Raw genomic sequence first — 13777 nt, forward strand, 5'->3', positions numbered from 1 at the left:
CACTTTCACTTTTGTATTTTGTGCCTTCTTTCCTTCCTCATTTTAGTGGATGGCAGCTGCCCAAATAGAACCATAGTAACCAGCGATGTCACAGCAGAGGGCAGTATTGGGACCAATGATGTCACTGTGGAGAGCGCTATGGCATCAACAGATGTGTTGGAAGAGTGTGAAAAGGGGGATTCTGGTGCAGCTCTTGAGGCTGATGGAAAACTCTGTCTTCGAATGAACCTTGCTACCCCTGTGAGCGAGGAGAGTGAGGGGAGTCTGCCCTTCAGTCTGGAAAGTAAGGGAATGGAAAACTGGGGAATATGTAGGTTCTGACTGTCTCCTCACCCTGGGATACCCCACCCAATGCCAGTCACTTGACAAGGGCTTGGAATTAGCTTCATTTGGAGAGTTGCTGGCTGCCTCTCACAGGAATCCTTTTTTTAGTTCCCTTGCACAGTAACTTCTAAGAAAATAGTGTGTCCTGCAGCTGAGAGGGGTGTAGAGACCCACTTGGATGGGGGAGGTGAGCTCGTGTCTCATTGCTATTGCAGTGAAGCAGAGGCACTTCCAGGTGGAGAGAGACATTCCTAGGGCAGGGAGCTAGTTTGTGTGTTTCAACAGAGTTGGGGGGCAATTAGGAGATGTGATCCCAGTCGGTTATCTTGAGAAAAGTGTAACTTCAGTATCTGAATGCTGCTCTTATGCTCAATCTATGTAATATACTCAAGTATTCATACAGGCTGGGGGTTGCCGTGAGAAGCTGGTTGAGGGGGGATGGGATGGTTTCATAGCTATCTTCTCTCCTGTTGCTCAACCCCTCTAGCTGCAGAGCTCATGGGGGCAGGGAGGCTGTTCAGGTGTGATGCTAACAGGATTCTTTCTCCCCTCCCCCATCTCTTTCAGAGCCTGCAGCCAGTGAAAGGAAAAATGGATCCTCTGCTGTTGCTGGGGCTGTTGCCAGGTAACTGATGCTTGTTGCCAAGCAAAGCGGTTGAATGCAAAGTTCTTGGTAATGAGAAAAATGATCATCTACCAACAGCAGGAAAAATAAATGAAAATGAGACCCAGCAGCATGGAGCTGGCTCAGCCACTGCTTCTGCCTTAACCCTTTGGCACCTGCACTGATGCTTCTGGTGCAGGGCTCTTGCCTTGGTTCAGGTGCCCCCACCTGCCATTTTATTCTGGCCCGGGGGCTTCCTGCTAACTTCCTGCCTTCCTTGGCCCCACGAGGCCCTGGCAAGAGTGGAGGGGCTAAAATGGTGGCCCACCAGGATTTGGTTGTGACAGATTCAGATAGTTTGGGGCAGGGAGGAAATCCTGAAATAAGTGTTAAGAGACCTTTGCCACAGAATTGCATGCTTTGTGTGAGCATTGCCATCACTCATTTTTCTGAGAGTGGGGAAGCTTTCTAGCTGTGTGGTGAGTTTGACCTCTCAAGTGTGATGTGAGCTTGTCATCTCAGGTATTTTTTGCTGTGTCATGAAAGCTGTTATCAGCTCACACTGGGAAGAGGAGGATATTAAAATGTAAGGTGCAAATTATCTAATATCACCACCTAGTGGCAGCGAGGAAGTACTGGACAGTGATGCTGTAATTTCTCGAAAGCCAGTGTAATGCTGACATCATGCTTATTGCACTGTCTCAAGCTACTGAGTTTCTCCTGGCTGGCAAGAAGGGGCCTGAGACAAAGGAAGTAGGAAACAACTTTTTACAATTGTGAGTTGTCTCTTGACCCTGGAGAGCTCTGACCAACTCCAACTGCTTTGCTGATTTATGGCACAACAAATTAATCAGCCTAAAGGCCAGTCTCTTGTTGGTTCTAGTGATTTTAGACATTTCTCCTTTCCAATGACAGTACTTTCCTAGTTCCTGTGATTGTGACCTGTTTCTTTAATCTGTACAACTAGCTCACAGAAGACACTGTCTGTGTTTAGTCGTGTCTGTGAAGTCCGACGAGAGGATGAGGCCAGAGGTCATGATCTTCCTGCTTCTCCATTTAGGTATAGAGCTTTGCATTTTATTTTTGTTTGGCCCTGTAGTGAGGTCCCATGTCCCTTTAGGAGCCCTGTGCTGTGTACTGATTCTCGGGTGACCTCTAGAGAAAGATGGGGGGCACTGTGTGCATGTAATCAATAATATGACTGGTAGGTGTGTATCAGGTAGTAATCAAACTGTGCTCTCTAGCTTTGAAGTTTGACCTGAGGAGTGCTGCTGTTGCAGCTGGCTGAGATGCCCAGAGCCGAAGACAGTGTTGTAGGTGGGGTCAATCAGAAGCTGTCCATACAAGGGCTATTGCCTCCTTGCCCTTTGCTTATCCTGCCAAAAATGGCATGGTCTTATTTGTTACCATATCAGCTATTGTGTCTTGTTCTTTCCAAGTCATTTTTTTCCTTACAATGCAGCTGGCTATCACCAAATTAAAATGAAAGGGTTATAGAGGTGCTTACTGGTAGCTGTTAGAAGACAATGCAGTATAACTATGTAAGCCACTAGCATCCAGAAGCTTTTCACTCTTGCACCTTGCTTGACATCTGTTGATTGGGGAGTGAGATTACAGGGGTATGGGCTCTCACATACAGCAGATTAACATACATACATTGTATATAGTATTATTAATCATGTTTGTTATGGTAGTGCCTATGGACTTACCAGGATTGAGGCCCCATAGTACTAGACGCTATACAAACACAGAGCAGGAGGTAGTCCCTGCCCTGAGAAGATTGTCTATCTAGACAAGACAGACAAAAGGTAGGGGAAATGGATAAGAGATACTAGCAAATGCCATGCTTGTTTCACTATCTCTTCCCTCCCCCCTCTTTTGGTGGGGGTATAGCCAAATGGAAATACAAGGAAAGGGAATGAGGTGACAGGGTTAGAGCAGGAGAAAAGAGGGAGAGAAGGAATGCATGAGGGGTATGTGTAGAGTGGGGCTGAGGTGAAGAGACTGAGAATCAGTGTGGGAGTAGGTTGGAGCAAATGGCCAGTCAGCAAAAGGTAGATAAAGTCTAGTCAAAACTTTAGAAAACATTAGTATTTGCTCCTCTACACCATCTCCCAGTTACATTTTTCATTGTCATTAGCCACCGTAACACCAAAGGAATGGTACAGTAAAGTGTGATGGTTCCTGAAGATGGGATAACTACCAGTAGGGCTGTGTCTAATTGGTATCGGATACCTGGAGCAAAACACACTTTAGTTAATGCTTTAGTTTGTGCTAAGTGTCATCTTTACCACTGGTTGGGTCACTTTGGAGGTGCTGACATTTCAAAGGAACATTGGCACTTATAGGAACACTGCTGTGTTTAGCTACAGGAAGGTTGTAGTAGAGTCACCAGTTAATCTGTTCCCAGTGCATAAAACTAAGTGATTCTTATGCACTCCCAACAGATTATTAAATGAACATCCTATAAAAAGCACGGGGAGTCCTGCTTGCGTGTGGTGGGTGCTTGGGCACCTATTGCTTTGAACATCCTCTTAATATTGATCTGCATGTGATTGGTTTGCAGGGGGAACCTGTTCAGTTTCCCAAGCACACAGGAGGAGGAGGAGCTGCATGACAATCCTGAAGCTTGGCAACAGCGTCAGAAGCACATCCCTTGTGGGGAAATTAAAGTTTCTCAGCCTGCAGAGCAGGACTCCAAACATCAGCCATCCCATGCAAAAGAGGGAGAGGCTATGGAAGTTGATATTGAAAGGGATCTGGAAAAGGAAGGGAAGAACACACAGGAGAAGCTGAGTAAGGCTCTGGCAACCCATGAGAGGGATAAAGGCCAGCAGTTGTTGGCTGGCACCAGTAACAAAGAGGTCCAAACTACAGAAGGTTCTGTTTTGGCCTCAGCAGCTGTGTCAGCAGCAACACAGACCATGACAGGAGTGAGCAGTCAGGTAGAAGTGGGAACGAGCATGGCTGGGCAAAGACCTGGCCAACAAGATGCCAAGGTCCAAACTGAGGAGAGTGGAGAGAAGCTTGCGAATGCCCCTGGAGATGACACTGAGTCTCTGCACAGCCAGGTGAGAATGAGCAAGAGCTCGGGTCGCTTTTATGTAGTTTCAGCCCCTAGGTTCTGAAATTGAAGTCTTTACTGCATTAGATATGAAAATAATACTCCAGTCAGTACAGTGTCCTTATGGTGGTTTTACTTTGCATCCTCAGCCCTAAATTTTGAATGTACCAAAATTGCAGTGGAGAAGTAGTCTCAGTGGGTGGGGAGAGCTGTGTAGTGGAATGTTGGGCATCTGTCACCTGGGGAGGTGTATGGCAGGTGACTATTGCTTTTTTGTACCCAGGATACAGGTAAGGTAATACATTTCCTCTTTCCCTCTCTCTGCTGGGCAGGGCTGGAAGTAACTTCTTGAGGGAAGGGGTTTGAACTCTTAGTCTTCTGCATGCAACCAGCCCTTATCACTGTGACTTCATCCAATGGCCATGGATAAGCATGTTCCTGGAGTGTTCCTGGAAAGAAATAGCTTTAAAATGTTGTTCTATTAAATTTTCCTTCTGAGATGAACCCAGTGAGAGGAGTAGAATGGACTGACCAAAGCCTCAGAACTCTTGTAAAGAAGTGTGCAGACTTGAGAAGACCACTGCATTGGGATCACATTCTGAAGGTTTCTTCACAACCATAAGCGCTAGAAAATATGTGGTGGTTTTAAATGAAAGCAATTGGTGGATTCTCTGGCAAACTCCAAATCAGAAGGAGACACAGGGCCCTGGATATGACTATTAGGCAAGAAGATTCCTTGATAAACTTATGCAGAGTGAATTGACCCAATTGGGTATTTTCTTAGGTTCCGTCACATCCAGCTTTGGCTCCTTCCATTTACTCCAGTTCTGTGGCACCCTGGCCATTGGACTACTTCAAGGAGAAGCTGAACATGATCTGGATGTTCCCGTTTAATCACCTAGCTTCCTGTCCAAGGGGCAAGGGGTGTATTGGACTGGAAACACTATGGGAAGAGAGCTCCTGTTTCCTAAGGCTTTTTACATATTCTGCTCTGTTTTCAGAGCACTGGTTGGTAATATTTTGATAAGAGGGCATCTCATGTCCAACAAGTGTTAAGATGTTAAATCTTACTTTAACATTAAACAGTTTTGTGGTTTGGGATTTTTTTATCAAGTTATCATTGGTTTCCTCTCATTATAACAATTGCCATTAAAAACCTTTTTATTAAACACACAGAAGAAGGAAAACAGCTAAAGCTATTGAAACAAAGAATTATGTAAGGCTTTCATTTTAACAATGGACTGGAGGAAAAGAAAAAGTTCATTTGGATGGTCTTGAGCTCTTGTTGCTGTTGAAGTCTGATCCTATTTCTTTGTAAAATGAAACAAGACAAACTCACACAAAAGGGAAAGATTAGCAAAGAGAGCACTTCTATCTGATGCTTTCTTCTGCTGTCACAGTCAAACTGGTGGGAAAGTATAGACTTGTCACACAGTTGTATCCACCTTTCCAAGACCGGGCAAACTTTTACCAGCATCAAGCTGCTTAAAGCATTGCTTTTTAGCTTGCCTTTCTGGTCATGCAGCTTGCAGCAGTGTTGCAAGAGTAGATTTGTCTTGACCGTGTAAGACAGAAAGAGAGAGAGAAGAGAAATGAGGTGGAATGGGGAGATGACGTGACTGAGTGGGACACAGCAGGAAACTCTGACTTGCATCCTAGATGTCTTATTAAGAAGGTAGCTGAAGCTGTTAGTGTCATGTAGGTTTTCCCCTTTCTGACTTAGTGTGGTCAGGACATCTTTCAGGATCCGATGATTTAAGGCACTCACCTTGGGGGTAGGAGATGAGGTCAGATCCCTCCTTTGAATCAGGCAAAGAAGAGTTGAACCCACATCTCCTACCTCCCAGGTGAGTGCCTTAATCACCCGTCATTCTCTATCTCTTTGGTCCCATGAATATTTAAGTATTTATACAAAGTGGAAAAGTTTCAACAGGAGCAATTGAGAGCAACCCATCTCCGAATAGGCGACAGCTTGGCTATTAGGATGCTCACCTGGGAGGGGGAAGATCTGAGTTCAAGTCCCTGCTCCAGAATGGGGATTCAGACCTGGGTCTCCCACATCCCAGGCAAGTGCCCTAGCCACAGGGATAAAGGTGGAGGGGAGGGAAGATGCTCACTTTCTTTTCTGAAGCTGAATTTGTTCTGATTTTACTGAAAAATCAATTAATCCAACTCTACCAGCAAGTGGTGTGGGCAGCAGCAGTGATGATGATGAAGCTCGCTTCTTCCAGTCCCCGCAAACTGCTGTGCCCTTCAGTGATTTCCCCCCACCCACACCCCCAATAAACAATGTCCAGAAACGGAAGGCAACTTCGTTCCCAACTTTAACCAATAAACATATTGGTGATTTTAACTTCTTCCCGTTTCTAGAATCTTTCAGCCTGTGCCGTGCCAACTTGTGACTTTACCAGGGTGCTCGAAGACCCCTTACCTCAGTTCTTTTAATTTAAGCAGGCTAGTTAATACCAATATTTGTCTTCAACTTTGCTGACTTACACTATATAATAAGATTTCAGGGTTGTCCTTCTGTGGGTCACTCTGAACTGTAGAATGTCTGATTGAGTGTGAAACAAAGGAAACCGCTAGGAGCATGGCTGAGAGTTCTTTTTGTTCAGAATGTCACTAGGTTCAATCAGCACTGGGATTCACTTTGTGACAGTTCCGTTTTTAAGTTTTCAGCCATTTTGATTTTACAGATTACACCAGTGTGACACCACAGGCTTTCAGCTAAAGTAAGGCATGTATCTATGACTTGCCAAGTGTCCTAGACCAGTGTTTCTCAAACTGGGGTCTGCGAGGGTACGCCAGGGGGTCTGCGAGTCATGTTCAGGGCCACCAGCCCTGCTGATCAACAGGAGGCGCTGGGAGGGAGGGAGAGGAGCGGGGATGGGGAACGCTCGGGGGAAGAGGCAGAAAGAGGTGGGGTGGGAGTGGGGCCCTGGGGGATGGGGTGGAGTGGGGGCAGGGCCTGGGGCTGAGTTGGGGTTGAGCGCTCCTGGGGAAAATTAGAAGCCAGCACCTGGGCGTTGAAGCTCATGTTCTTACCCTTGCTTTATGGTGTCGTATTATACATGTGTGTTCTGTTTTTATACACTTTTTGGCATCATTATACATGCCAGTAATTATGGTTCGCTGGTTAAAACGTAAAAATAATGGTGACTCAGATGAAGGTGCATCATGCTAGAGTGAAACTATTCAAACGTGAACTAAAATGCAAAATACGTAAGTACTGTGATGAATACTTATTTTTGGATTTACAAGTGCAGATTCTGAAGACTGGCAGAAAGCACAATGTGTTCTCTGCTATGAATTATTATCAAACGAATGCATGAAACCAGCCAAATTTCGCCAGCATCTAGAAACTAAATATAAGCAACACATGAACCAATCTTTCGAATTTTTCCAAAACAAGCAGCAAAAACTATGTGCAAGCCAGAATTTGATCATGATAAGAAGCAAACACAGCCTTTTTAAGTATCCCTACTAATAGCAAAGGCAGGGAAACCTCACACTATTGCACAGGAACTAATTCTGTCTGCTGCAAAAGCAATGACCAGTGCAATGCTGGGGATCAAGCTGCAAAAGATTTAAATTTGATCTCACTATCCAACAACACTGTCACCTGTAGAATAGAAGATATGTCTGAATATTAAAGAGCAGTTAATTACAAGAGTACGCAAAAGTCAATACTATTCACTGCAACTGGATGAAAGTACAGATGTTTCTGGCAATGCTAATTTGCTGGCATTCATTTGATACAAATTTGACAGTAAAATTAACACAGATTTCCTATTTTGCCATGCATTACCAACACATACTACCTCTGAAGCTGTGTTTAATAGTCTGGATGATTTCATAATAACAAATGAAATCAGGTGATCAAAATGGGTAGGAATCCGTACTGATGAGGCTCGTGCAATGTCAGGAAAGTACAGTGGACTCGTTGCACGTGTTAAGGATCTCATACCTATAGTTGCGTGGAATCATTACTGTATACCCCGAGAATCATTAGCTGTCAGAAAAATGGCAGGAAAACTGAAGACAACGCTGGATGCGGTGGTGAAAGTGGTCAACTTTATTAAAGCTCATCCACTAAATTCCTGCATCTTTAATGCCCTTTGCGATGACATGGGTAGTGATCATAAAACAGCTTCTTTTACATTCAGAAGTGCGTTGGTTGTCTCGTGGGAAAGTACTCAACCGCTTGTTTGAGTTGCGTGATGAAATATGAATATTTTTTCATAGAGACATTTCAACTGAGCGAGCATTTCAATGATTTTTTTCGTGGTTAGCTATGGTAGCGTACTTGGCCGATATTTTCACCTATTTGAATGGACTAAATTTGAGCCTACCAGGGGTAGCTGTAACCTATATTTAAAGTTGAAGACAAAGCAGAAGTGCTGATTAAAAAATTGGACTTTATGGTCAAATTGTCTTCAGAACTGTGTGTATGAATCATTTCCAATGCTGAACGATTTTCTTGAAATGTCAGAAGAAAATCTCTGATGAAATACAAAACGTTCTCATTGAACATTTGCAGGCTTTGAAGAACAACTTCAGGGATTATTTTCCTCTTCCCGATTCCGGTAACAGTTGGATCAGGGATCCATTCAATGTTAGATGTTAACACCACCAAAAGTTTAACTTCATCTGTAGAAAATAGCCTTGTGGATCTTTCGTGTGACACCTCTTTGAAATTTGATTTTTGAATCAGTACAGTCTGACGGACTTTTGGTTATGTCTGAGACCTGATTATGCCAAACTGTCAACCAAAGCATTGAAGTATTTAATGTCGTTTCCCACAACATATTTATGTGAATGGGCATTCTTTGCACTTTTATATGTGAAATCAAACTACAGAAATCGACTGACCGTAGAACCAGATCTAAGAATACAACTTTCCACCAATGAGCCAAACATTTGTGATCTTGTTTCGGCAAAGAACAACATCCTTCACATTAATGTTTTGTTTGTTTGTGTGGGTTTTTTATGAAGTTTTCTAGCTGTTTAGATTTAATGATGATAAAAATAAAGAATAGTTCCTTACCCAGACACATTTATGTGCATCTGTCTAATAAATAATGTTAGTGGTACAATAGTTTATAAATAAAAAATTAATAGAGCTTTTCATGAACATGGAATTTTTTTCTTCAAATGTAAGTAAACATCAGTAGGCTTGGGCGTCCATGAAAATTTTAAAATAAAAGTGGGGGTCCTCAGGTTGTTAAAGTTTGAGAACCGATGTCCTAGACCAGTGGTCTCCAAACTTTTTTGATCGCGCACCCCATCAGTAAAAAATTTTTGAGCACGCGCTCCCGGCCGAACGGGGGGGGGGGGGGGGGGAAAGCGGCGCTGCTCTGGTGGCGCTATTCCTGCCACACACCCCGAAAGATCCTCTTGCGCACCCCCACTTTGGAGACCACTGTCCTAGACTATCATGATATCAGATGTAACTCAACCAATCATTACCTTTACTCTACAGCTAATTTGCATGCAACAGTTGTATTGGTTATATGAGGGACACTGCATGGATAGTGGATTACTTGACCCAACTGCCTTACTTGTGCAACAGCACAGGCTTCCAGCTGCGAGTATTATGTAACAGGCTGAATTGGGCTTCTGTTACCTTGAACAACTTATGAAGGCTTCTGCACAACAATCCTGAGGCAGCCCCAGAATCAAGAATGTTGTGGAGAAGCCTGCGTGTGGAATCGTGGCAGAAATTCTCCATTTGATCAGAGTCTGGTGTTAAAACAACTTGTTGAATGTTGTCTCCTGGTAACATGGTGTTCACAGAATTGCACAACAAAAATGTTTGTGCAGTGGGGTGGCTTGCTTTCATATTTATTAGTTCATTTTGTCGTTGCAGGGAGAGGAGGAGTTTAACCTGCCCCAGCCACCCCGAGGCCGCGTCCAGCATCGCCACATGCGAACCATCCGTGAAGTGCGCACAGTTGTCACACGTATCATCACAGATGTTTACTATGTAGATGGCGCTGAGGTAGAGCGGAAGGTGATTGAGGTAAATCCAATTTCAGGGGTGAAAGTAGTGATCTGTTTGCAGGAGGACAGATTAAATCCAAATGAGCAGGGACCTTGGCTGCTGATATGTGTGTGGCCACAGGAAACAGCAGAGTTAACTTAACAAGCTCCCATGCTCTGGCACTGATCTTTGCTCACCCCTATCAGATTGAATATCTTTCATTAAGAATCACACCGTGTTTAAACGAAAAGCTGCTTCCTTGTGTTGATGCCACGTTTCTTGTGTGGTGACCATATTACACTACGCTGAAGTAATATCTGCTATTTCTCTCCTTCCTTTGACTAGGCCGGTAATGGACAGGTGTGAGGTGATGGAAGGTGCCTCACTTGCCTTCTGCAGAAAAAGATGGTTTAAGAACAGCCATACTGGGTCAGACCAATGATCCATCTAGCCTAGTATTCTGTCTTCCAACAGTCACCAATACTAGTTGCCCCAGAGGGAATGAACAGAACAGGGCAATTATCGAGTAATCCATCCCCTGTCATCTAATCCCAGCTTCTTGCAGTCAGACTAGGGACACCCAGAGCATGGGGTTACATCCCTGATCATCTTGGCTAATAGCCATTCCTGGACCTATCCTCCAGGAACATACGTAATTATTTTTTGAACCCAGTTGTAGTTTTGGCCTTCATAACATTGAGAGTTTCAGAGGGTTAAAAATTCCAACAGGGAACAACAATCTTTAGTGATTTAACAAAACTGTATAACTTAGTGCTGCATTATATTCATTTTTGAGCTAACTCTCCTTCTGGGAGACCAAGGAATCAGTAGAAACCGCCTTGATCGCTTTGTTTATCAGAAGAGGTCTCAAAAACATTCCCTTCAATGTTCTCTCTAATTTTTCCCACCCATGTGCAGAATGAATTTTGTTATGTGCACCAATATGGAGGTGATGTGTGGCAGGGATGGGGCCAAGGAGTTTGGAGTGTGGGAGGGGGCTCAGGGCTTGGGCATGGGGGGTGCGGGCTGTGGGGTGGGGCTGGGGATGAAGGGTTCAGGGTGTGGGAAGGGGCTCCGGACTGGGGCAGAGGGTTGGGGTGCAGGCTCTGTGGTAGGGCTGGGGATGTGGGGTTGAGGTGCAGGCTGCCCAGGGCTGCGGCAGGGAGAGAGGACTCCCTCCAGCCCTTTCTTCCCGCAGCAGCACCTGAGCTGGGGGAGAGCGTCTCTCTCCCTGGCTGCAGCAGCCCTGGGACTGCAGCCCTGCACGCCCCAAGCTCCTCCATCACCACCCCCTACGTTCCCCTATGCCCCTGAGTGCAGGGTGCACACCTGTGCGGCCCTTGGTGGCCTCCTGCGTAGGCGCGCACCTTAGAGGGAACGTAGCTTGGGGCATTAAAACATCTTATGCTTTCAGGCTGAGATCCATGTTCTTATATCTTACAAAATAAGTTGAGCCCTTATACAGATATATGATCCTATATAAATGAGAGATTAATTACTACTACTGCTGTGTGAACATACACCTGCATTAAGAAATAGTGTGCCTTTTTGGTATTCAGACAACTGGCAGGTTAGATTTAAATTGCAACCATCCCTGGGACTCTGCTGTTGCTGAGAATGAGGAACCTTCGGCCCGTCTGAAGAACGGTGGTTTGGAAAGTGACTGACTGAAAATTAGGACATGTCTAAATGGTGAGTTAATGCATGGTAAACTGGGGTGTGAAATCTGCAGTGTACCGTGCACTAACTGTCTGCATGATGGGTGCATAACTGGTTGGAAAACCATTCCCAGAGAGTAGTTATCAGTGGTTTGCAGTCAAGCTGGAAGGGCATATCGAGTGGAGTCCCACAAGGATCAGGTCTGAGTCTGGTTCTGTTCAATATCTTCATCAGTTATTTAGGTGATGGCATAGAGAGTACACTTATGAAGTGTGTGGGTGATACCAAGCAGGGAGGGGTTGTAATTGCTTTGGAGGATAGGATTAAAATTCAAAATTATCTGGACAAACTGGAGAAATGGTCTGAAGTAAATATGAAATTCAGTAAGGACAAATGCAAAGTACTGTGAAATGCTCAGATTAGAGAGGCTATTACAATAAAAAACTCAGTAATAATAATAATGGGGGTTTTAATTTATCCCCATATTGACTGTGTACATGTCATCTCAGGACGGGATGCAGGGATAAAGTTTCTTGACACCTTAAATGACCACTTCTTGGAGCAGCTGGTCCTGGAACCCACCAGAGGAGAGGCAATTCTTAATTTAGTCCTAATTGGAGCACAGGATCTGGTCCAAGAGGTGAATATAGCTGGACCTCTTGGTAATAGCTACCATAATATAATTAAATGTAATATCTCTGTGGCAGGAAAAACACCACAGCGGCCCAACACTGTAGCATTTAATTTCAGAAAGGGGAACTACACAAAAATGAGGAGGTTAGTTAAACAGAAATTAAAGGGTACAGTGCCAAAAGTGAAATCTCTGCAAGCTGCATGGAAACTTTGTAAAGACACCATAATAGAGGCTCAACTTAAATGTATACCCCAAATTAAAAAACTTAGTAAGAACTAAAAAAGAGCCACCGTGGCTAAACAACAAAGTAAAAGAAGCAGTGAGAGGCAAAAAGGCATCCTTTAAAAAGTGGAAGTTAAATCCTAGTGAGGAAAATAGAAAGGAGCGTAAATTCTGGCAAATGAAATGTAAAAATACAATTAGGAAGGCCAAAAAAGAATTTGAGAAAGTTAGCCAAAGACTCAAAGTAATAGCAATTTTTTTTTTTTTTAAGTACTTCAGAAGCCTGATAATCAACCAGTGGGGCTACTGGACAATCGAGATGCTAAAGGAGCACTCCAGGACGATAAGGCCATTGTGGAGAAACTAAATTAATTCTTTGCGTTGATCTTCACAGCTGAGGATGTGAGGGAGATTCCCAAACCTGAGCCATTCTTTTTAGGTGACAGATCTGAGGAACTGTCCCAAATTGAGGTATCATTAGAGGAGGTTTGGGAACAAATTGATAAATTAAACAGCAATAAGTTACAGGACCTGATGGTATTCACCCAAGAGTTCTGAAGGAATTCAAATGTAAAATTGCAGAACTACTAACTGTAGTCTGTAACCTGTCATTTAAATCAGCTTCTGTACCAGATGACCGGAGGATAGCTAATGTGACGCCAATTTTTAAGAAGGGCTCCAGAGGTGATCCCAGCAACTACAGGCCTGTAAGCCTGACTTCAGTTCCGGGCAAACTGGTTGAAACTATAATAAAGACTATTGTCAGACACATAGATGAACATAATTTGTTGAGGAAAAGTCAACATGGTTTTTGTAAAGGGAAATCATGCCTCACCATTCTACTAGAATTCTTTGAGGGGGTCAACAAGTTTGTGGACCAAGGGGATCCAGTGGATATAGTGCACTTAGATTTTCAGAAAGCCTTTGACAAGGTCCCTCACCAAAGACTCTTGCGCAAAGTAAGCTGCCACGGGATAAGAGGGAAGGTCCTCTCATGGATAAGATAGGGAACAAAAGGTAGGTATAAATAGTCAGTTTTCAGAGTGGAGAGAAGTAAATAGTGGTGTCCCCCAGGGGTCTGTTCTGGGACCAGTCCTATTCAACATTCATAAATGATCTGGAAAAGGGGGTAAACAGTGAGGTGGCAAAATGTGCAGATGATACAAAATTACTAAAGATAGTTAAGACCCAGGATCTCTCAAAACTGGGTGACTGGTCAACAAAATGGCAGATTAAATTTAATGTTGATAAATGCAAAGTAATGCACATTGGAAAGCATAATTCCAA

The 13777-nt window shown here is 43.9% G+C and overlaps 1 protein-coding gene across 1 annotated transcript in view; it reads left to right on the plus strand.

Annotated features, from left to right (window-relative positions):
• TP53BP1 (tumor protein p53 binding protein 1) overlaps positions 1 to 13777 on the plus strand; it is a 63060-nt gene that overhangs the window by 31325 nt on the left and 17958 nt on the right. Inside the window, exons 14-18 of the mRNA XM_024216331.2 lie at positions 47 to 283; positions 892 to 949; positions 1896 to 1988; positions 3495 to 3999; positions 9862 to 10014. Coding sequence (XP_024072099.2) covers positions 47 to 283; positions 892 to 949; positions 1896 to 1988; positions 3495 to 3999; positions 9862 to 10014 — 1046 coding nt within the window. The remainder of the gene's footprint in view (positions 1 to 46; positions 284 to 891; positions 950 to 1895; positions 1989 to 3494; positions 4000 to 9861; positions 10015 to 13777) is intronic.

Source organism: Terrapene carolina, unplaced genomic scaffold, assembly GCF_002925995.2.
Source record: "Terrapene carolina triunguis isolate 2854851 unplaced genomic scaffold, T_m_triunguis-2.0 Scaffold67, whole genome shotgun sequence".
NCBI classification, from domain to species: domain Eukaryota; kingdom Metazoa; phylum Chordata; order Testudines; family Emydidae; genus Terrapene; species Terrapene triunguis.